Source organism: Triticum aestivum, chromosome 7A (genome assembly GCF_018294505.1).
Source record: "Triticum aestivum cultivar Chinese Spring chromosome 7A, IWGSC CS RefSeq v2.1, whole genome shotgun sequence".
In the NCBI taxonomy this organism is placed as follows: Eukaryota; Viridiplantae; Streptophyta; class Magnoliopsida; order Poales; family Poaceae; genus Triticum; species Triticum aestivum.
This window is the reverse complement of record NC_057812.1, coordinates 600,441,329-600,464,406: the sequence shown is the minus strand read 5'-3', so window position 1 is coordinate 600,464,406 and position 23,078 is coordinate 600,441,329. Positions and strand designations below refer to the sequence as shown.

Sequence of the window (23,078 nt, the reverse complement as noted above, 5' to 3'; positions counted from 1 at the left end):
AAGGGGGAAGGAGAGGTTGATGGAGATCCGACAGCACGACGGCGTGGTGGTGGAAGTAGCGGGATTCCAACAGGGCTTCGCCAAGCGCTGCGGGAGGAGGAAGGTGTGTCATGGGAGGGAGAGGGAGGCGCCAGGGCTTAGGTATGGTTGCCCTCCCTTCCCCCTGTATATATAGGGCCAAGGGAGAGGGGGAGGGCGCAGCCTTGCCCCTTCCTCCAAGGAAGGGTGCGGCCAAGGGAGGAGTCCATCCTCCCCAAGGCACCTAGGAGGTGCCTTCCCCCTTTAGGACTCTTCCTTTCCCTCTTCTCTTGGCACATGGGCCTCTTGGGGCTGGTGCCCTTGGCCCATATAGGCCAAGGCGCACCCCCTACAGCCCATGTGGCCCCTCGGGGCAGGTGGCCCCACCCGGTGGACCCCTGGGACCCTTCCGGTGGTCCCGGTACAATACCGGTGACCCCGAAACTTGTCCCGATGGCCGAAATAGCACTTCCTATATATAATTCTTTACCTCCGGACCATTTCGGAACTCCTCGTGACGTCCGGGATCTCATCCGGGACTCCGAACAACTTTCGGGTTACCGCATACTAATATCTCTATAACCCTAGCGTCACCGAACCTTAAGCGTGTAGACCCTACGGGTTCGGGAGACATGCAGACATGACCGAGATGACTCTCCGGTCAATAACCAACAGCGGGATCTGGATACCCATGTTGGCTCCCACATGTTCCACGATGATCTCATCGGATGAACCACGATGTCAAGGACTTAATCAATCCCGTATACAATTCCCTTTGTCTAGCGGTACGATACTTGCCCGAGATTCGATCGTCGGTATCCCGATACCTTGTTCAATCTCGTTACCGGCAAGTCTCTTTACTCGTTCCGTAACACATCATCCCGTGATCAACTCCTTGATCACATTGTGCACATTATGATGATGTCCTACCGAGTGGGCCCAGAGATACCTCTCCGTTTACACGGAGTGACAAATCCCAGTCTCGATTCGTGCCAACCCAACAGACACTTTCGGAGATACCGGTAGTGTACCTTTATAGCCACCCAGTTACGTTGTGACGTTTGGCACACCCAAAGCACTCCTACGGTATCCGGGAGTTGCACAATCTCATGGTCTAAGGAAATGATACTTGACATTAGAAAAGCTTTAGCATACGAACTACATGATCTTGTGCTAGGCTTAGGATTGGGTCTTGTCCATCACATCATTATCCTAATGATGTGTTCCCGTTATCAACGACATCCAATATCCATGGTTAGGAAACCGTGACCATCTATTGATCAACGAGCTAGTTAACTAGAGGCTTACTAGGGACATGGTGTTGTCTATGTATCCACACATTTATCTGAGTTTCCTATCAATACAATTCTAGCATGGATAATAAACGATTATCATGAACAAGGAAATATAATAATAATCAATTTATTATTGCCTCTAGGGCATATTTCCAACAGTCTCCCACTTGCACTAGAGTCAATAATCTAGTTCACATCGATATGTGATTAACACTCAAGGTCACATCCCCATGTGACTAACACCCAAAGAGTTCTGGGTTTGATCATGTTATGCTTGTGAGAGAGGTTATAGTCAACGGGTCTGAACCTTTCAGATCCGTGTGTGCTTTACAAATCTCTATGTCATCTCCTAGATGCAGCTACCATGCTCTATTTGGAGCCATTTCAAATAAATGTTCTACTTGGAGTTATTCTAAATTGTTGCTCCATTATACGTATCCGGTATCTCTACTCAGAGCTATCCGGATAGGTGTTAAGCTTGCATCGTCGTAACTCTTTACGTCGAACTCTTTATCACCTCCATAACCGAGAAAATTCCTTAGTCCACTAGTTACTAAGGATAACTTTGACCGCTGTACTGTGATCCATTCTTGGATCACTCTTGTACCCCTTGACTGACTCATGGAAAGGCACACTTCAGGTGCGGTACACAACATAGCATACTGTAGAGCCTATGTCTTAAGCATAGGGGACAACCTTCGTCCTTTCTCTCTATTTTGCCGTGGTCGAGCTTTAAGTCTTAACTTCATACCTTATAACTCAGGCAAGAACTCCTTCTTTGACTGATCCATCTTGAACACCTTCAAGATCATGTCAAGGAATGTGCTCATTTGAAAGTACCATTAAGCGTTTTGTCTATCCTTATAGATCTCGATGCTCAATGTTCAAGTAGCCTAATCCAGGTTTTCCATTGAAAAACACTTTTCAAATAACCCTATATGCTTTCCAGAAATTCTACGTCATTTCTGATCAACAATATGTCAACATATATTTATCAGAAATTCTATAGTGCTCCCACTCACTTCTTTGGAAATACAAGTTTCTCATAAACTTTGTATAAACCCAAAATCTTTGATCATCTCATCAAAGCGTACATTCCAACTCCGAGATGCTTACTCCAGTCCTTAGAAGGATTGCTGGAGCTTTGCATACTTATTAGCATCTTTCAGGATTGACAAAACCTTCCGGTTGTATCACATACAACCTTTCCTCAAGAAAATCGTCGAGGAAACAATGTTTTGACATCCTATCTGCAAGATTTCATAAATAATGCAGTAATCGCTAATATAATTCCAACAGACTCTTAGCATCGCTACGAGTGAGAAAGTCTCACCATAGTCAACTCCTTGAACTTGTCGGGAAACACCTTAACGACAAGTCGAGCTTTCTCAATGGTGACACTTACCATCATTGTCTGTCTTCCTTTTAAAATCCATCTGTACTCAATAGCCTTACGACCATCAAGTAGTTCTTCCAAAGTTTACACTTTGTTTTCATATATGGATCCTCTCTCGGATTATATGGCCTCGAGCCATTTATCGGAATCCAGGCCCACCATCGCTTCTCCATAGCTCGTAGGTTCATTGTTGTCTAGCAACATGACTTCCAAGACAGGATCACGTACCACTCTGAAGTAGTGCGCATCCTTGTCATCCCACGAGGTTTGGCAGTGACTTGATCTGAAGTTTCATGATCACTATCATAAGCTTCCACTTCAATTGGTGTAGGTGCCACAGGAACAACTCCCTGTGCCCTGCCACACACTAGTTGAAGAGATGGTTCAATAACCTCATCAAGTCTCCACCATTCCCCACTCAATTCTTTCAAGAGAAACTTTTCCTCGAGAAAGGACCCGATTCTTGAAATAATCCCTTATTGCTTTCGGATCTGAGACAGGAGGTATACCCAACTGTTTTTGGGTGTCCTATGAAGATGCATTTATCCGCTTTGGGTTCGAGCTTATCAGCCTGAAACTTTTTCACATAAGCGTCGCAGCCCCAAACCTTTTAAGAAATGACAGCTTAGGTTTCTCTAAACCATAGTTCATACGGCGTCATCTCATAGGAATTACGTGGTGCCCTATTTAAAGTGAATGTGGTTGTCTCTAATGCCTAACCCATAAAACTATTGTGGTAATTCAATGAGAGACATCATGGTATGCATCATATCCAATAGGGTGCAGTTATGATGTTCGGACACACCATCACACTATGGTGTTCCAGGCTGTATTAGTTGTGAAACAATTTCCACAATGTCTTAATTCTGTGCCAAACTCGTAATTAAGATATTCATCTCTATGATCATATCATAGATCTTTTATCCTCTTGTCACGACGATCTTTCAACTTCACCCTGAAATTACTTGAACCTTTCAATAATTCAGACTCGTGATTCATCAAGTAAATATACTCAACATCTACTCAAATCATCTGTGAAGTAAGAACATAACGATATCCACTACACGCCTCAGCACTCATTGGATTGCACACATCAAAATGTATTACTTCCAGCAAGTTGCTTTCTGGTTCCATTTTACTGAAACCGAGGCTTTCAGTCATCTTGCCCATGTGGTATGATTTGCATGTCTCAAGTGATTCCAAAATCAAGTGAGTTCAAACGGTCCATCTGCATGGAGTTTCTTCATGCATATACACCAATAGACATGGTTCGCATGTCTCAAACTTTTCAAAAACGAGTGAGCCCAAAGATCCATCAACATGGAGCTTCTTCATGCGTTTTATACCGATATGACTTACGTGGCAGTGCCACAAGTAGGTGGTACTATCATTACTATATTTTGGCATGAACATGTGTATCACTACGATTGAGATTCAATAAACCATTCATTTTAGGTGTAAGACCATTGAAGGTATTATTCAAATAAACAGAGTAACCATTATTCTCCTTAAATGAATAACCGTATTGCGATAGACATAATCCAATCATGTCTATGCTCAACGCAAACACCAATCTTGATGGTAGAGGGAGCGTACGATATTTGATCAACATTGGAAATACTTCCAACACATATCGTCAGCTCACCTTTAGCTAGTCTCCATTTATTCCGTAGCTTTTATTTCGAGTTACTAACACTTAGCAACCGAACCGGTATCTAATACCCTGGTGCTACTAGGAGTACTAGTAAAGTACACATTAGCATAATGTATATCCAATATACTTCTATCGATAGCCTTCTCATCTACCAAGTATCTAGGGTGATTCTGCTCCAGTGGCGGTTCCCCTTATTACAGAAGCACTCAGTCTCGGGTTTGGGTTCAACCTTGGGTTTCTCCACTAGAGCAGCAACTGATTTGTTGTTCCATGAAGTATCCCTTTCTTGCCCTTGCCCTTCTTGAAACTAGTGGTTTTACTAACCATCAACGATTGATGCTCCCTTTTGATTTCTACTTTTCGCGGTGTCAAACATCGCGAATATCTCAAGGATCATCATATATGTCCCTGATATATTATAGTTCATCACAAAGCTCTAGCAGCTTGGTGGTAATGACTTCGGAGAAACATCACTATCTTATCTGGAAGATCAACTCCCACTTGATTCAAATGATTGTTGTACTCAAACAATCTGAGCACAAGCTCAACAATTGAGCTTTTCTCCCTTAGTATGTAGGCTAAGAAAATCGTCGGAGGTCTTATACCTCTTGACGTGGGCACGAGCCTGAAATCCCAATTTCAGCCCTCGAAACATCTCATATGTTTCGCGACGTTTCAAAACGTCTTCGGTGCCTCAACTCTAAACCGTTTAACTGAACTATCACGTAGTTATCAAAAATGTGTATGTCAGATGTTCGCAACACCCACAGACGACGTTCGAGGTTCAGCACACTGAGCGGTGCATTAAGGACATAAGCCTTCTATGAAGCAATGAGGACAATCCTCAGTTTACGGACCTAGTCCGCATAATAGCTACTATCAACTTTCAACTAAATTTTCTCTAGGAACATATCTAAATAGTAGAACTGAAGCGCGAGCTACGACATAATTTGCGAAGACCTTCTGACTATGTTCAAGATAATTAAGTTCATCTTATGAATTCCCACTCAGATAGACATCCCTCTAGTCATCTAAGTGATTACATGATCCGAGTCAACTAGGCCGTGTCCGATCATCACGTGAGACGGACTAGTCATCATCGGTGAACATCTTCATGTTGATCGTATCTACCATACGACTCATGCTCGACCTTTCGGTCTCTTGTGTTCCGAGGCCATGTCTGTACATGCTAGGCTCGTCAAGTTAACCCTAAGTGTTTTGCATGTGTAAAACTGTCTTACACCCGTTGTATCTGAACGTAAGGATCTATCACACCCGATCATCACGTGGTGCTTCGAAACGACAAACTTTAGCAACGGTGCACAGTTAGGGGAGAACACATTCTTGAAATTGTAATGAGGGATCATCTTATTTACTACCGTCGTTCTAAGCAAATAAGATGTATAAACATGATAAACATCACATGCAACCAAATAGTGACATGATATGGCCATCATCACTTTGCTCCTCTTGATCTCCATCTTCGGGGCGCCATGATCATCATCGTCACCGGCATGACACCATGATCTCCATCATCATGATCTCTATCATCGTGTCTTCATGAAGTTGTCTCGTCAACTATTACTTCTACTACTACAGCTAACGGTTAGCAATAAAGTAAAGTAATTACATGACGTTTATGTTGACACGCAGGTCATAAATAAATTAAGACAACTCCTATGGCTCCTGCCGGTTGTCATACTCATCGACATGCAAGTCGTGATTCCTATTACAAGAACATGATCAATCTCATACATCACATATATCATTCGTCACATCCTTTTGGCCATATCACATCACATAGCATACCCTGCAAAAACAAGTTAGACGTCCTCTAATTGTTGTTCGCATGTTTTACGTGGCTGCTATGAGTTTCTATCAAGAACGTTTCTTACCTACGCAAAAACCACAACGTGATATGCCAATTGCTATTTACCCTTCATAAGGACCCTTTTCATCGAATCCGATCCGACTAAAGTGGGAGAGACAGACACCCGCTAGCCACCTTATGCAACTAGAGCATGTCAGTCGGTGGAACCAGTCTCACGTAAGAGTACGTGTAAGGTCGGTCCGGGCCGCTCATCCCACAATGCCACCGAATCAAGATTGGACTAGTAACGGCAAGCATATTGAACAAAATCAACGCCCACAACTACTTTGTGTTCTACTCGTGCATAGAAACTACGCATAGACCTAGCTCATGATGCCACTGTTGGGGAACGTAGCAGAAATTCAAATTTTCCTACGTGTCACCAAGATCTATCTATGGAGAGACCAGCAACGAGGGGAAGGAGAGTGCATCTACATACCCTTGAGATCGCTAAGCAGAAGCGTTCAAGTGAACGGGGTTGATGGAGTCGTACTCGTCGTGATCCAAATCACCGATGACCAAGTGCCGAATGGACGGCACCTCCGTGTTCAACACACGTACGGAGCAGCGACGTCTCCTCCTTCTTGATCCAGCAAGGGGGAAGGAGAAGTTGATGGAGATCCAACAGCACGACGGCGTGGTGGTGGAAGTAGCGGGATTTCAACAGGGCTTCGCCAAGCTCTGTGGGAGGAGGAAGGTGTGTCATGGGAGGGAGAGGGAGGCGCCAGGGCTTAGGTATGGTTGCCTTCCCTTCCCCCCACTATATATAGGGCCAAGGGAGAGGGGGAGGGTGCAGCCTTTCCCCTTCCTCCAAGGAAGGTTGCGGCCAAGGGAGGAGTCCATCCTCCCCAAGGCACCTAGGAGGTGCCTTCCCCCTTTAGGACTCTTCCTTTCCCTCTTCTCTTGGCGCATGGGCCTCTTGAGGCTGGTGCCCTTGGCCCATATAGGCCAAGGCACACCCCCTACAGCCCATGTGCCCCCCCCGGGGGTGGCCCCACCCGGTGGACCCCCGGGACCCTTCCGGTGGTCCCGGTACAATACCGGTGACCCCGAAACTTGTCCCGATGGCCGAAATAGCATTTCCTATATATAATTCTTTACCTCCGGACCATTTCGGAACTCCTCGTGACGTCCGGGATCTCATCCGGGACTCCGAACAACTTTCGGGTTACCGCATACTAATATCTCTATAACCCTAGCGTCACCGAACCTTAAGTGTGTAGACCCTACGGGTTCGGGAGACATGCAGACATGACCGAGATGACTCTCCGGTCAATAACCAACAGCGGGATCTGGATACCCATGTTGGCTCCCACATGTTCCACGATGATCTCATCGGATGAACCACGATGTCAAGGACTTAATCAATCCCGTATACAATTCCCTTTGTCTAGCGGTACGATACTTGCCCGAGATTCGATCGTCGGTATCCCGATACCTTGTTCAATCTCGTTACCGGCAAGTCTCTTTACTCGTTCCGTAACACATAATCCCGTGATCAACTCCTTGATCACATTGTGCACATTATGATGATGTCCTACCGAGTGGGCCCAGAGATACCTCTCCGTTTACACAGAGTGACAAATCCCAGTCTCGATTCGTGCCAACCCAACAGACACTTTCGGAGATACCGGTAGTGTACCTTTATAGCCACCCAGTTACGTTGTGACGTTTGGCACACCCAAAGCACTCCTACGGTATCCGGGAGTTGCACAATCTCATGGTCTAAGGAAATGATACTTGACATTAGAAAAGCTTTAGCATACGAACTACATGATCTTGTGCTAGGCTTAGGATTGGGTCTTGTCCATCACATCATTATCCTAATGATGTGATCCCGTTATCAACGACATCCAATGTCCATGGTCAGGAAACCGTGACCATCTATTGATCAACGAGCTAGTCAACTAGAGGCTTACTAGGGATATGGTGTTGTCTATGTATCCACACATGTATCTGAGTTTCCTATCAATACAATTCTAGCATGGATAATAAACGATTATCATGAACAAGGAAATATAATAATAATCAATTTATTATTGCCTCTAGGGCATATTTCCAACAGCACCAACGCGCTAGCTCGTCTAGATGGACGTCGGACTAAGGCACGACGGCGGAAAGGCCCTGGAGGTTGAGCTTCAGTTCATTCAGAAGGGGAAAGATGTGGATAGGAGTGTATCGAAGAAGAGAATATGTATTTGGATGTGTATTTTGTTTTTTGTTTTGGCAGAAATTCTGGAGCGGGGCGTGCGTGGAGCCACAGCCGTGCGATGGCTGGGTCGCACGGATGGTCGCACGCAGCGGCCGCAGGAAAGCCGCGTCCGACTTATACTGCCACCTCGTGCAGTGACCCACATGTCAGTGTAGTAAAATGCTATTTCTTCCCAGGATCATCTGCCTCGCCAAGCACACTTATGGGAGCCCCTGCTCCGAGTGCATCGAACACCGGAAGTGGCAGCGCGGAGTGCTCGTCGTCGCCGCTTGGCGCACAAGAGGCCGCCATGAGCCTCACCCACGCCACACGCACGGGAGGCCGCTATGAGCCTCACACTTGCCGCCGTCGCTTGACACATGGGAGGCCACCATGAGTCTCATCCTTGCCGCCGTACCTGGGCGCACGAGTGGCCGGCACTAGCCTAGCCCTTGTTGTTGTCGCTGGGCGCCCGGGAGGCGGCCACGAGCCTCGTGCTCGACGCCCGAGAGGCGGTCGCGAGCCCCGTCCTCGTCCTCGTCACTTGACGCACGGCAGGAGGTGGCCACGAGCACGTCCACACGCACGTTGCCGTCACTCTGTGCACGGGAGACCGCGATGAGAACACCCTCGCCGGAGCCGCTCGGTGCACGGGAGGCTGCTACACCTGCGTGCATTGGAGGTCAACGCCCACGGGATGGATCGCTGGTCCTGGTAGTAGCCTGGTCTAGAGAGAGAGTGCTGGTAGTGGTGTGCCAAAGCTACGAGAAGTGACATGGCGCAAGGGTCGCATGTCTGTACACGAGCAGGTCGACAAGGCATAAGTTTCGTGGTAGGCAAGGTGCTGCCAAGGTCCTTCACGGGCAATCCGCCATGGTCAGTTTGCAGGTGAGGTCAGCTCACATGTGTAAGCAGCTAGCTGGCCAAGCGTGTAAGCAGTTAGCTAGATACTCCCTCCGTCCGGAAAAGCTTGCCCCAAGCTTATTGCTCAAATGGATGTATCTAGCACTAACTTAATGCTAGATACATTCATTCGAGGGACAAGCTTTTTCGAACGAAGGGAGTAGATGTGAATTGCACTAAACAACTAGCTTGCCGAGCGCACCGATCAAATTTGTACGTAGATGCTAGCTGCAACGCACAAGAAGAACACAGTGAGACTTTTCCGCATTGGCTCGCTGCCACATCAGCAAAACCATCGTCAAAACCCACTAATCAGGGTGCTAGGGGTGTTTTGTCTAGTATTGCAAAGTTTGGGGATTAAGTAACTGGTTTTTGAGTTGAGGGGGTGAAGTAGCCCAAACGTGAAAGTTCAGGGGGTTATGTACACTTCTTTCCCAAAAGGTACCGGGAGCAGCAAAGCGAGCAGATAGCAGCGGCAGCAAGCAGGCTGCGGGCACGCGCAGGAGCACGGTCGGGCGAAGGCAAGCGCGGCCAGGGGAGCGGCCGGGAGCAGCGGCAGCGCCAATGGCAATAGCGCAACAGCAGCCAGTAGAGGCAGCAGGCAGCGGCCAAGCAGCAGTCGTGGGCGCGCCAGCGCGAGCAGACGCAGGGGAGCAGCAGCGCGAGCAGGCGCAGGGGAGCAGCAGCGCGGGTGCGCGCGGGGCGTGGCCACAGGCAGGAGCAGGCACCGGCGCGCGTACTCGGAAGCTCGAACGCGGCCATGGACGAGGACGACGGAAAACGGCGACGAATCAAAGGGGAAAGGGAGGGAATCGGCAAAGGAGCTCACGTTGAGGCAGTGGGCGAGCTTGAGGAGGTCGGGGATGGACCGGAGCAGCGGCATCTGACGACGGACGACGGTGTACGCGAGGAAGACGACGGCTATGTCGGGCCAACGGGGCATCCTAGCTCGATCCCTTTGTCGAGGGTGAAGAAGACGATGACGATGGAGCCCCTGTACGGCTGGACGTATTCTCAAGCGCCTGGGAGGTCGTTGGCCGCGGCGACGTCGTGCTCGGTCCCCTCCAGAACGAGAAGAGGGGCGAGAGCGGGGGGGGGGGGGGGGGGGGGGATGGCCGCCACGCACGGCCACGGCCGGCGGATGGCCGCCATGCCCCCCTGCCACACTGTGGCGAGAGGAAGGGCTGAGGGGGTGGCTAGGCCAGTTTTCCTAGACGGGCCAAGTGGCCTAGTAGATTAGGTCTTTTATTTTTCATTTTTCCTTGTATTATTTTCTGTTTTCTTATGTAGTTACTGTTTTGTATTTTCTTATTGCATCAAATTACTTTTGTAAAATGTGAAACTTGCCATATACTCTCTTCATTTCTAAATATAAGTCTTTGTAGAGATTCCACTATGAACCACATACGGATGTATATAGATGCATTTTAGAGTGTAGATTCACTCATTTTGCTCCGTATGTGGTCCATAGTGAAATCTCTCCAAAGACTTATATTTAGGAACGGAGGGAGTAATTAGTATGCATTATTTTTCACAGCCACAAAATGTTTGGCCCAAAAATAATTTATTAAATCTGAGTTTATTCTTAATTGGGATAAAAAGGTCATGTTGGTCCACTGTTTTAATATCCAGAGACATTTTTTATATTCTTAAATATGTTAATTCTCACATTACAATTATTTAGTGAATATTTGGAACCCATCGAACATTTTTTACTTGACAATTTGTAGAAATAATATTTTCACTTGTTTTTTGGAGTTTGAATTTGACCCCGGTTTTCACCAAGTGGCAAAATGGCTTAGTAAAACATGATGACATGGCATATTAGGTGAGGTTACTGTAGCTTGATTATCAGGGTGTTACATACATTACAGCTAGGGGACATATGCCCCCCACCCTACAAAAACTACAAAATAAGAAAACTGTATGGAGTAGACCTAGGAAGATATAGCTGTTGTGAACAATTTGTATTTGTATTGCGGTGAACCAATTGGATCATCTATTAGGATGAACACAATTTTTTTGAACACCCAATGTTAAATTCCTGGATCCGCCATTGTTTATGGTAATATCAATGCCCGTAGTTCATTCTTCCCTACAATAATTTTTGTTTTTATTTTATTTTCTTCTTGTTGTTCTTGCTTCTCTAGGACTCTTTTTTTGGTTTATTAAGTTTACTATTCCATGAATTCTCTATTTATTTTGCTATCATGTTTTACCTACGATGGCCACTAAGTCAAAAATGCTACTAGCTGCCTGTGTACTCTAAATATATGCAGTCTTGTGAGTTGGTTAGCCCATTAGTAAACATTTTACATGGATAAATGCCCAATTATGATAGCAGCAAGAGAACCTCAAAGGAAAATATAACAGCAAAAAAATTATGGTCGTTAGATGTAAAACCAAAGGCTTGAGATTGCAATGATGTCATTTGCCGACTTTTGTCCTCAAATAAGAGGATGGCAGACCATTCACTCGATGTTGAGGAGCTCATGCTTGAACAAGGGTATGATGTTATCGACAGGCCGAGGAAACGGTTGGAGCAGAAGATCAATTTGATGTTGGTCATTGCGTCTTTTATGACGGCGTCGTCCTACCAAGCCGGCATGAGCCCCCCAAGAGGCTATTGGCAAGATGACATGGACGGGGTTTTCACCAAGTGGCAAAATGACTTAGTAAAACATGATGACATTGCATATTAGGATGAGGTTACTGTCGCTTGATTATCTAGGTGTTACATACATCATGGCTAGGGGACATATGCCCCCACCCTACAAAAACTACAAAATAGGAAAACTTTATGGAGTAGACTTAGGAAGATATAGCTGCTAGTGAACAATTTGTATTTGTACGCACGATGTGCACAACCTAGCCCAAGCAAGGGAGCGAAGAAAACATCACACGAAGAAAGGCGGTGATTTATTCTGGGGCCTTCCTTCCCACCCCGCACATGAAACGATTTTTTTTATGCTTTTGCTAACTACGTACTCCCTCCGTTCTGACATATTACGGCCTCATATTCTTTGTTTAGCTGTATACTATACGGAAATCCAATTCGGCTCTTGGGAGCATATGCTCCTGCCCATCAAAAATGGTTTTTCCAAATGTAGAAAAAATTGAAAAAATAGATGTGATCATTGTCACACCATGACGCTACCTGCAAATGTTTAGGAGGAAAGCCTAAGTATTTTGATTTGTGCAAAAAAAAACAAGTCGAACGACAAATGTTGAGCATAATTGGTTTGATGCCAAAAGTTGGCATGCCAAATTATGGCAATTGCGAAATATTGGCTAGAGATTGGTTGCTTGCCAATTTTCGCCGCCACTCTCACAAAACATTGTCAAATGTTGGCAACTTTGGATTTTGCCAAATGTCGGCTTGCCAAATATTGGCAATGCCAAATGTTGGTAGCAAACCAATTATGCCCGTTACCTTCAAATGTTACATTTTTTACTGACGACGCACCGTCATTTCGTTTCGCATGAAAATTGGCAAGCACACTTGTTACATTAGCAAGAACATCTACAAAAAAAATTCAGAATTTTTAAATTTTATTTACTATCTATTTTGAATTTACTATTCATTAGGGAGCATATGCACCCAAGAGCCAAAAGGGCCTACTACTATACGGAAATCCAATAGAATAAGGGGCTTGGTTTCCAGGTATTTAATCGTTTTCCGAAACACTTCATTTGTCGGTCTGATATCTCTACTCTTATAAAAACTGAGTTGGTGATGATGGTGTGCCTACCATCTTGCAATAGAGAAAATTCCTTATTTGACACTGTCTTAAAATCTGGTTCCTTATTTGACACTGGAAAAGTTTTTCTTCCCTATTTGACACTAGTCCTAAATTTTATTCCCTATACGACACTTCCCTTCATTTTGAGTCTAAATGACACCTGAAAAGACGATTTTGCCCCTCATGTGGTATGTGTGCGCGCGTGTGTGTGCTGTTGCGTGTGTGGGTGCACGCGCACATGTGTGCTGCTGCTGCATGTGTGTGTGCATGTGTGCTGCTGCGTGTGTGTTTGCTACTGTGTGTGTACGTGCGCGTGTGTGTGTGTTGTTGCGTGCCTATGTGTTGCCCGTGTGTGTGCTGCTACGCGTGTGTGTATGTGGGTGTGTGTGTGTGTGCATGTGTGTGTGCACGCGCGCGTGCGTGTGTGTGCGCGCGTGCGTGTGTGTTGGTGCATGTGTATGTGTTGATGCGTGTGTGCTTCTGCTTTCGCACTGATGCTGCGTGTGTGCTTCTGCTTTCGCACTGATGCTGCGTGTGTGCGCTATTGCCCCCCCCATACATACCACATGAGGGGCAAAAGAGTCTTTTCAGGTGTCATTTAGGCTTAAAATGGACGAAAATGTCATATAGGGAATAAAATTTAGAACTTGTGTCAAATAAAGAAAAAAAACGTTTTCAGTGTCAAATAAGGAAGCAGATTTTAAGATAGTGTCAAATAAGGAATTTTCTCCTTGCAATATAGACCGTTCGATCTATATCTGACGGATAGAAAGCAAACTATGAAAATTTTGCAAAAAGATACCCGCACCTCTCTCCACATTTGCAGATAAGGTCTTCCCTCATTCATCTTTATCTCCCACAACCTTATTGGTGAGCAATTAAAAAAGGAAGCCTTTGGAACAATCTGGCATGGTGACCGCTGCCGGCGTCGTCCATCCCCATGCATTCGCTCAGTCCGACCACCAATCACCATCATGCCCCACTCCTCACCTTATCTCTCCTCTTTCTCGAGATATCATTAGTTTTTACACATGGGATTACTCTCGCATGGGTCAATCACAACAGGTGTTTTGTAAAAAAAACGCGTCTTGATGTTACATGCAATGCACGGGGCATCTTGCTAGTATAGAAACAAGAAACATGAATTGAAATTCCGAGGTAGCGAAGAGTAATAACACAAGTTGATGGGGCCCTTTATTGATTCATCCATACTAGTATACATGAAAAAGCATACAAGAACTTAAACGCCGCAAACTAACGGGGCCACAAGGTGCAAACAGAAAGAAAGAAAAAACATGAAATTCTGGGCTCCATCTTCAGATCTATCACATAAATAGAGATAACTTAAGGGTATGCACCAGCATTACCGCTGCCACCTCCCGTGCCGCCACCGCTGCCGCCGTTCTGACCAGTTCCTATGCCTCCACCGTTACCATTAGCATTCGCATTCGCATATGGGTACCAGCCACCACTTGCCGCGCTAGAGCCAGAACCAGCACCACCACCGGCTCCGTAACCGCTGGAACCAGGGCCCGCTGCCTGTCCGCCGCCGCTGCCGGCACCATTACCGCCTGCATAAGAATCACCACCATAACTATATCTTCCGTCGCTCGTATAGCTAGAGCTTGAGCCGTCGCCGGACCCAGCGCCATGTCCGGTGCCACCATCCTGCGACGCACCACCCCCGCTACCGCCCCCTCCCGCATTTGCATGGGCTCCACTACTACCACTGTAGGCATTCCCATTGCCACTCCCAGTCCCTCCACCGCTGCCGTTCACAGTGCCACCACCATTCCCCACTCCCGAGCCTGTCCCCGTTGAGCTGGCGTATCTAACTACCCTAGTGGCGCTGGCTAACCCAATGCTCAGTAGCACAACCAAGCTAAGTGACACAAGCTTAATGGCAGCCATTGTGAGAGTGTAGCCAAGTGCTAGATGAGATCGGTTGATGGTAGACCATGGAAATGCACGGGTATTTATAGCGTTGAGGTGATCTTGCAAATGTACGTTGGAGCCGTGCTTGTGCCTGACCTAGTGGGCTCATTTTTATGTCAAGCGTATCGGCTCCCGATCACGCTAATCTTGTTTGCCCGAGTAGGCGACGACTTGACAGCCGACAGTAAACTGGTTAATCTCCATCGTAAGCCAGCAGCTTCCTGCACCTTTGCTTCCTTCTAGGGTTACTCCGTATCCATAGTGGGAGTAAACTTACATGCATGGTTATCTCTAGAACATCGTGCCATGCATATATTGACTTAAAAAAGCATGTCAGATTTGACTTGAGTTAATGGATAGTTCATGTTGTGCAAAGTTAATTGGAGGGGAGCTTCCTCGAAGGAGTAGCCGATCTGCAGCACCAGGCTAATCAATGGAAATATCTTCTGCAAGTTCCATCTGCAGCTAGAGGGACACGTACGTGCTTGAAATTAATTAATCATGGATCAATCCGTTTATCTGTCCAAGTAACTACTCCAACAGTACAATAAGAGTACGGAAATCCGTATCATTGTAGATATATTCCACCACGGCGACACTGCCCTCTTTATATATGCCGCTACATGATAGGACAAGGCAAAACTACCCCGGTGGAGTAAAAGAAATTGCTGAATACACTAGCAATTTTCTGGTTGATTTAATCCATAATAAATCATGATGAAAACAATATTAAAATTGAATTGATAGCTTTACATTTGAGTACGTACTACACATGCATCCATGCAAACAATTAGTATGGCTAATGGCGTCTCCAAACGTCGGCCCTCAAGATGGGCATAGTATTATCCGTCAACGCATCCACCGACAGTGATACGGAAGCCGGTCATCTAACGCTCACTGTAAACGCCCGTGATACAAACAAATTTGGATGTAAACCATACAAAAACGATGGAATTCAAACAGAAATAAGTTCTATATATTCTACATAAATTGGACGATATTCCATCCGTTCAACAAATAAAACCTAAAAAAACCTACGCATGGCCGGGCTGGCCGTTGGCACCTCCGTCGCCGTCCCTGCCTTCACCATTGTCATCATCAGAGTGGTCTTTCTAGTGCCGGAAAGGTGAGAAAGCACTGCCAGCCGCCGCCTGCTCTGCTTCCACCTGTGATGTGCGGAGGGCCACCTCGAAAAATACCAACCCTTGCCAGGGAGCCCTAGGTTCCCTTTCCCCTACTGGCAGCGGCATTGCCGTCGCTGAGTGACCATCTAGGCGATCTTGTTGAGGTCCCCGTCGAGGCCCCTATGTCGCCGCACGAACGTCTCCGCGGTGCTTAGCGATCGGTGCTAGGCCCATACCTTCGCAGGGTTGGGATCCGCACTGACCCAGGCCGGCGCTTCATAGGACTTCGGGAAGGCCAAGCGACGTGCCGCGTTGCAGCGCTCGCGCCGCACCGCCTCCCTGACCGCCCTCTCCTCGGTCTCCATGATGCTCCGCGATGAAGAGGAGACACTATCGCCGCAACCACCAAGGTAGTGGAGGAGGTGCCCGCGCGCCTTAGTGGTCACATGGGGCACCTCCTCCTTCATGGCTTTGCCATGCCAGACGGTGCGCGGCGGTGACACTATGATGCGACCTTCAACAGAAAAACGATGGCACGAATGCTTTCCCAATCTTTCACGGTACGATTCATCAGGAATGATGTGACGCTCGCGATCTGGTAGATGCAATCACCACAGAAACAACATGCACATCCAAGAGAGGAAGCACGTGGACGATCCTCCACGGATCAACAACAAACTAGAGACGGTGTCTCTAATCCCTTACCAAAAACACAAAGCAATAATTTAAGCTCCTCAACAGAAAGGCACAAATTAACTCGCTACGGGGAGATATACCCCGGCTTGCCAGTCTTTGTTCGACAACCAAAAATAAAACTGTCTAGTGGGAGTAACTTAGCTAGTAACATAACGCACTTTGAGAAAATTCTGCTTATATGGCAAGTAATTAATGAAAGGTGGTAACATAGCGCTTTTCAAGACAAGACGAGTCTACGAGCTAATAAATGAAACCATCTATATTATTATTATTATGTTATTTTGCATTATAAAGATAATAATTTAAACTAATGTCATATACATGACATTAATTTAAGTTACTCCCCAATATGACCGGCCTAGTGATCCGGATCCGATCTGATAGCTAGAAATACTAGTCCAGCCGGCCGGACCGATCGGAACCGACTTGTACTACCTTCTTCCAAAAATCCTAACCGAACCAATTCTTGTTTAATTACAACCGGCCAATTAGGCACGGCAATTAGGCACGCAGGCCAATTAACCTTTCAGGCACGCAGGCCAATTAACCTTTCCTAAGAAAAACGTGTACATGCTGGAGTCCTTTGCTTGGACGCACACGTTACATGCATGTAGGTTTCTCTCAGTAGAAATTAGCACACAGGCTTTTGGACCCAGTAAACGTACGGAGGCCAGGTAATCCTTTCTGCAGTTTACCTGTCGACGTTGCACAGTCTGACAATTTCGTCATTTTAATTTGTTGACGCAGTGCGCGCTTTGGTGTTAAAACCGGCGGATTTCAGGTAGGGGGTCTCGAACTGTGCGTCTAAGTCGGATGGTAACAGGAGGCAGGAGACACGATGTTTACCCAGGTTCGGACCCTCTCAATGGAGGTAATACCCTACGTCCTGCTTGATTGATCTTGATGATATGAGTATTACAAGAGTTGATCTACCATGAGATCGTAGATGCTAAAATCCTAAAAGCTAGCCTATGGTATGATTGTTGTTGCCCTACGGACTAAACCCTCCGGTTTATATAGACACCAGAGGGGGGGCTAGGGTTACACAAAGTCGGTCACAAGGGAGGAGATCTACATATCCGTATTGCCAAGCTTGCCTTCCACGCCAAGGAAAGTCCCATTCGGACACGAGACGAAGTCTTCAATCTTGTATCTTCATAGTCCAACAGTCCGGCCAAAGGATATAGTCCGACTGCCCGGAGACCCCCTAATCCAGGACTCCCCCAGTAGCCCCTAAACCAGGCTTCAATGACGATGAGTTCGGCGCGCAGATTTGTCTTCGGCATTGCAAGCCGGGTTCTTCCTCCGAATACTTCATAGAAGATTTTGAACACTAGGATAGTGTCCGGCTCTGCAAAACAAGTTCCACATACCACCGCAGAGAGAATAATATTTCCACAAATCTAATCTGCTGACGCGTTTGACAGCATGGCATCATGCCATGGCACGGTCATTATTCGAACCGTTTTTCTCAACCAGCACTGCACATATCGCGAGGCGGTTTTCCTGACACGTCTTGTCAAAGCAGAGAGCGTGCCCCCCTTATTACGGGATTCTCATCAATACGGACGTGGGTAACCCAATCGTGCCCGTTGGTATGACTCCTCGATTTTAGGAAAGTCCCAAACGGCCACAAGGAGGACGCTTGATATTCACCCTCTTTATAAAGAGGCCAAGGCTTGTCTTTTTCCCCCCTCATGCTCAATCGAATCCTTCCCCCGCCTCGAGTTCCAACACCCAATGCTCAGGTCAGGCGCTTCGGACCTTCAACCATGTCCGGATCCAACCTTCAAGGTCGGTGGATGCCTTCCTCTATCATAGAGGAAGACACCAAGAAGCTGAGAGAGGCCAGGTATTTGACCCTTGAAATCTTGCACAGGCTGCCTGCTCGAGGGCAGGTCATTCCCACTCCTGAACCCAGCGAGAGCGTTGTATTCATCTCTCACTTCCTCTGAGGGCTAGGCCTCGCTCTGGATCCCTTTGTTAGGGGGCTCGTGTTCTATTATGGGCCGGATTTCCATGACCTGGCCCCGGATTCCCTCCTTCACATCTGGTCATTCATCGTCGTGTGTGAGGCCTTTCTCCGCATTACCCCACACTTCGGCCTGTGGCTCAAGTCTTTCAATGTGAAGCCGAAGATGATTGAGGGGCGACACCCAGAGTGCGGAGGCGCTGTAATAAGCAAAAATGCTGATGTTCCGTGGCCAGAGGGTTCCTTCCCAAAGGTGCCCGGTTTATGGCAACGGGAGTGGTTTCATATCACAGCTCCCCGAAGTGCCAAGTGGGTAGCCGCCTGTAATGCCCTCGATGCGGCTATATCTCCCACGTGTCGAAGCACGACTTAGAGGCATAACTGCATTGAAAGTAATGTCGCAAGTGAGGTAATCTTCACACAACCCATGTAATAAATAAGAGAAAAAGAGATACATAGTTGACTTACACTCGCCACGTCACACAAATAGCATAAATATCATTACATTCATCCAGTTACACTCAAGGTCCGACTACGGAACCAAAATAAAGAACAACCCAAATGGGACAAAGTCCCCGATCGCCCCAACTAGGCACCACTACTGATCGCCTGGAAAGGAAACGTAGTATTTTCCCGAGTCCTCATCGAACTCCCACTTGAGCTCAGTCGAATCACCTGGAGCGGTATCATCGGTCCCTGCATCTGGTTTTGGAAGGAATCTGTGAGTCACAGGGACTCATCAATCTCACACCCTCGCGATTAAGACTATTTAAGCTTATAGGAAGGGTAAAAGTATGATATGGAGCTGCAGCAAGCGACTAGCATATATGTTGGCTAACATACGCAAAAGAGAGCAAGAAGAGAAGGCAAATGCACGGTCGATAAACTATGATCAAGAAGTGATCCTAGAACAACCTACGTCAAACATAACTCGAGACCGTGTTCTCTTCCGGGACTCCGCCGAAAAGAGACCATCACGGCCACACACTCCGTAGATTCATTTTAATTAAGTTATGTTTAAGGTTTTCTACATCCGGACATTAATAAATTCCCATCTGCCCATAACCGCGGACACGGCTTTTGAAAGTTCAAATCCCTGCAGGGGTGTCCCAACTTAGCCCATCACAAGCTCTCATGGTCAACGAAGGATATTCCTTCTCCCAAGACAATCCGATCAGACTCGGAATCCCGGTTACAAGACATCTCGACAATGGTAAAACTAAACCAGCAAAGCCACCCGAATGTGCCGACAAATCCCGATAGGAGCTGCACATATCTCGTTCTCAGGGCACACTCAGATGAGCCAGACGTCGGGTAGGCCAGCCCAGAGTTGCCCCTGGTAGCCCCAGACATCGCTCAGGTTGGACCAGCACTTAGAGAAGCACTGACCTGGGGGGGGGTGGTTAAATTAAAGATGACCCTTGAGTCCGCGAAACCCAAGGGAAAAAGCTAGGTGGCGAATGGTAAAACCAATGTTGGGCATTGCTGGAAGAGTTTTATTCAAGGCGAACTGTCAAGGGGTTCCCATTATAACCCAACCGTGTAAGGAATGCAAAATTAAGGAACATAACACCGGTATGACGGAAACTAGGGCGACAAGAGTGGAACAAAACACCAGGCATAAGGCCGAGCCTTCCACCCTTTACCAAGTATATAGGTGCATTAAAATAGACAAGATATAATAATGATATCCCAACAATAAACATGTTCCAACAAGGAACAAACTCCAATCTTCACCTGCAACTAGCAACGCTATAAGAGGGGCTGAGCAAAGCGGTAACATAGCCAAACAACGGTTTGCTAGGACCAGGTGGGTTAGAGGTTTGACATGGCAATATGGGGGCATGATAAGAAAGTGGTAGGTATCGTAGCATAGGCATAGCAAAAGAGCGAGCATCTAGCAAGCAAAGATAGAAGTGATTTTGAGGGTATGATCATCTTGCCTGCAAAGTTCTCCGAGTTGACTTGATCCTCGTAAACGTACTCAACGGGCTCCTCGATCACGTACTCGTCTCCCGGCTCTACCCAAGCAAGAACAATAAGCAAAGGGAGACACAATCAACCACGTGCAATGCACAAACAACATGATGCAAAACATGGCATGATATGCGGGATGCGGTATGCGATGCATATGCATGATTCGGAAAGGAATGATTGAACCTGGCCTCAACTTGGAAAACCAAGAGTGCCACTGGAAAGAGGAGTTGATCTCGGTCGAAATCGATATAAGGATCACCGGAATGGGATGCACGGTTTGGAAATGACAAGCAAAACAAGTATGGCACTGGTCTGCGATTAGCAGCATGAGGCCATCTAAATGCATCAAGAACAACAAGCTACAACACTCTAACATGGCAACAAAAAACATGGCAGGGATCCACTCAAGATTCTTGACAAAAAATGAACACTGAGCTATGGCTAATTCACTCAATAACAGGTTCAAACAAGCATGGCAAAAGTGCAAAAGATACCAGGTTACAAACTTAGTGAAATTAACAACAAGTCAGGAATTCAACATCAGGAAGCAATGTTTAGAGCATGAAAACTACATGCTACAGGAACATATCATGGCAAATCAAGGCATGGCATGAAGCTACTCAAAGCATACAACAAAAGTCCCTTATTGACCATAAGCCAAAAGGGATCAGAAAATACAATGGCATCCATGTGAACATAGCAATTAACGTTAACAGATTCAGACTTAGTAGAAAACTGGAACATGACAAAACAGATATCAAGTAGGCATGTTTACGAGCTCGATGCACTCACCACAAGGCATTGCATGATAAACTAGGCATACACCCAGCAAGTGGACATGGCATAGAATCTAGACATGGCAAGAACAACAACATAGCACGCATGGATCAACTACAACAAGCTCGACAAAAATGCTTAACATGTAAACATTCTGCCAGGAACATTTTATAGCAAAAGTAGAGCTCGATTGACTCAAGCTAGGGTGCTCCATAATTGCAAATAAAGACATGGATGGATAGAGCACCACAATATCTACAAAACATCCTTACTGATCATGCTCAAAAGAGGCACGGATCACTCGGTAGCAACATGAATACATGGCATAAAAATATCAACAGGGCAAAGACTTAGAATATTTCGAAGTACCTGAAATCAGCAACATTAAGTAAGCTACTTTGCATGCTTGTCCTAGTCACCATAGAGATTAAAAAAATACATGGCATACACCCCTCTAAAGATGGCATGGCATACTTCAAAACACATGTAGGGCTCAAGTTCATAGGAGGCACACATCTAATACCCTGGTGCTACTAGGAGTACTAGTAAAGTACACATTAGCATAATGTATATCCAATATACTTCTATCGATAGCCTTCTCATCTACCAAGTATCTAGGGTGATTCTGCTCCAGTGGCGGTTCCCCTTATTACAGAAGCACTCAGTCTCGGGTTTGGGTTCAACCTTGGGTTTCTCCACTAGAGCAGCAACTGATTTGTTGTTCCATGAAGTATCCCTTTCTTGCCCTTGCCCTTCTTGAAACTAGTGGTTTTACTAACCATCAACGATTGATGCTCCCTTTTGATTTCTACTTTTCGCGGTGTCAAACATCGCGAATATCTCAAGGATCATCATATATGTCCCTGATATATTATAGTTCATCACAAAGCTCTAGCAGCTTGGTGGTAATGACTTCGGAGAAACATCACTATCTTATCTGGAAGATCAACTCCCACTTGATTCAAATGATTGTTGTACTCAAACAATCTGAGCACAAGCTCAACAATTGAGCTTTTCTCCCTTAGTATGTAGGCTAAGAAAATCGTCGGAGGTCTTATACCTCTTGACGTGGGCACGAGCCTGAAATCCCAATTTCAGCCCTCGAAACATCTCATATGTTTCGCGACGTTTCAAAACGTCTTCGGTGCCTCAACTCTAAACCGTTTAACTGAACTATCACGTAGTTATCAAAAATGTGTATGTCAGATGTTCGCAACACCCACAGACGACGTTCGAGGTTCAGCACACTGAGCGGTGCATTAAGGACATAAGCCTTCTATGAAGCAATGAGGACAATCCTCAGTTTACGGACCTAGTCCGCATAATAGCTACTATCAACTTTCAACTAAATTTTCTCTAGGAACATATCTAAATAGTAGAACTGAAGCGCGAGCTACGACATAATTTGCGAAGACCTTCTGACTATGTTCAAGATAATTAAGTTCATCTTATGAATTCCCACTCAGATAGACATCCCTCTAGTCATCTAAGTGATTACATGATCCGAGTCAACTAGGCCGTGTCCGA

At 46.3% G+C, this 23,078-nt stretch overlaps 1 protein-coding gene across 1 annotated transcript; it reads right to left on the bottom strand.

Moving 5' to 3' along the window:
• Nucleotides 1–14,242: 14,242 nt before the first annotated feature.
• On the bottom strand, nucleotides 14,243–15,013 carry LOC123152547 (glycine-rich protein DOT1-like). Its single transcript, XM_044572073.1, has one exon. It carries the CDS (start codon nucleotides 14,979–14,981, stop codon nucleotides 14,415–14,417), a length of 567 nt encoding a protein of 188 aa, XP_044428008.1. The 5' UTR covers nucleotides 14,982–15,013; the 3' UTR covers nucleotides 14,243–14,414.
• Nucleotides 15,014–23,078: the final 8,065 nt, after the last annotated feature.

What these genes read in the sequence shown, in the direction of transcription:
- LOC123152547 (XM_044572073.1), bottom strand. Translation starts at nt 14,981, where the DNA reads ATGGCTGCCATTAAGCTTGTGTCACTTAGCTTGGTTGTGCTACTGAGC.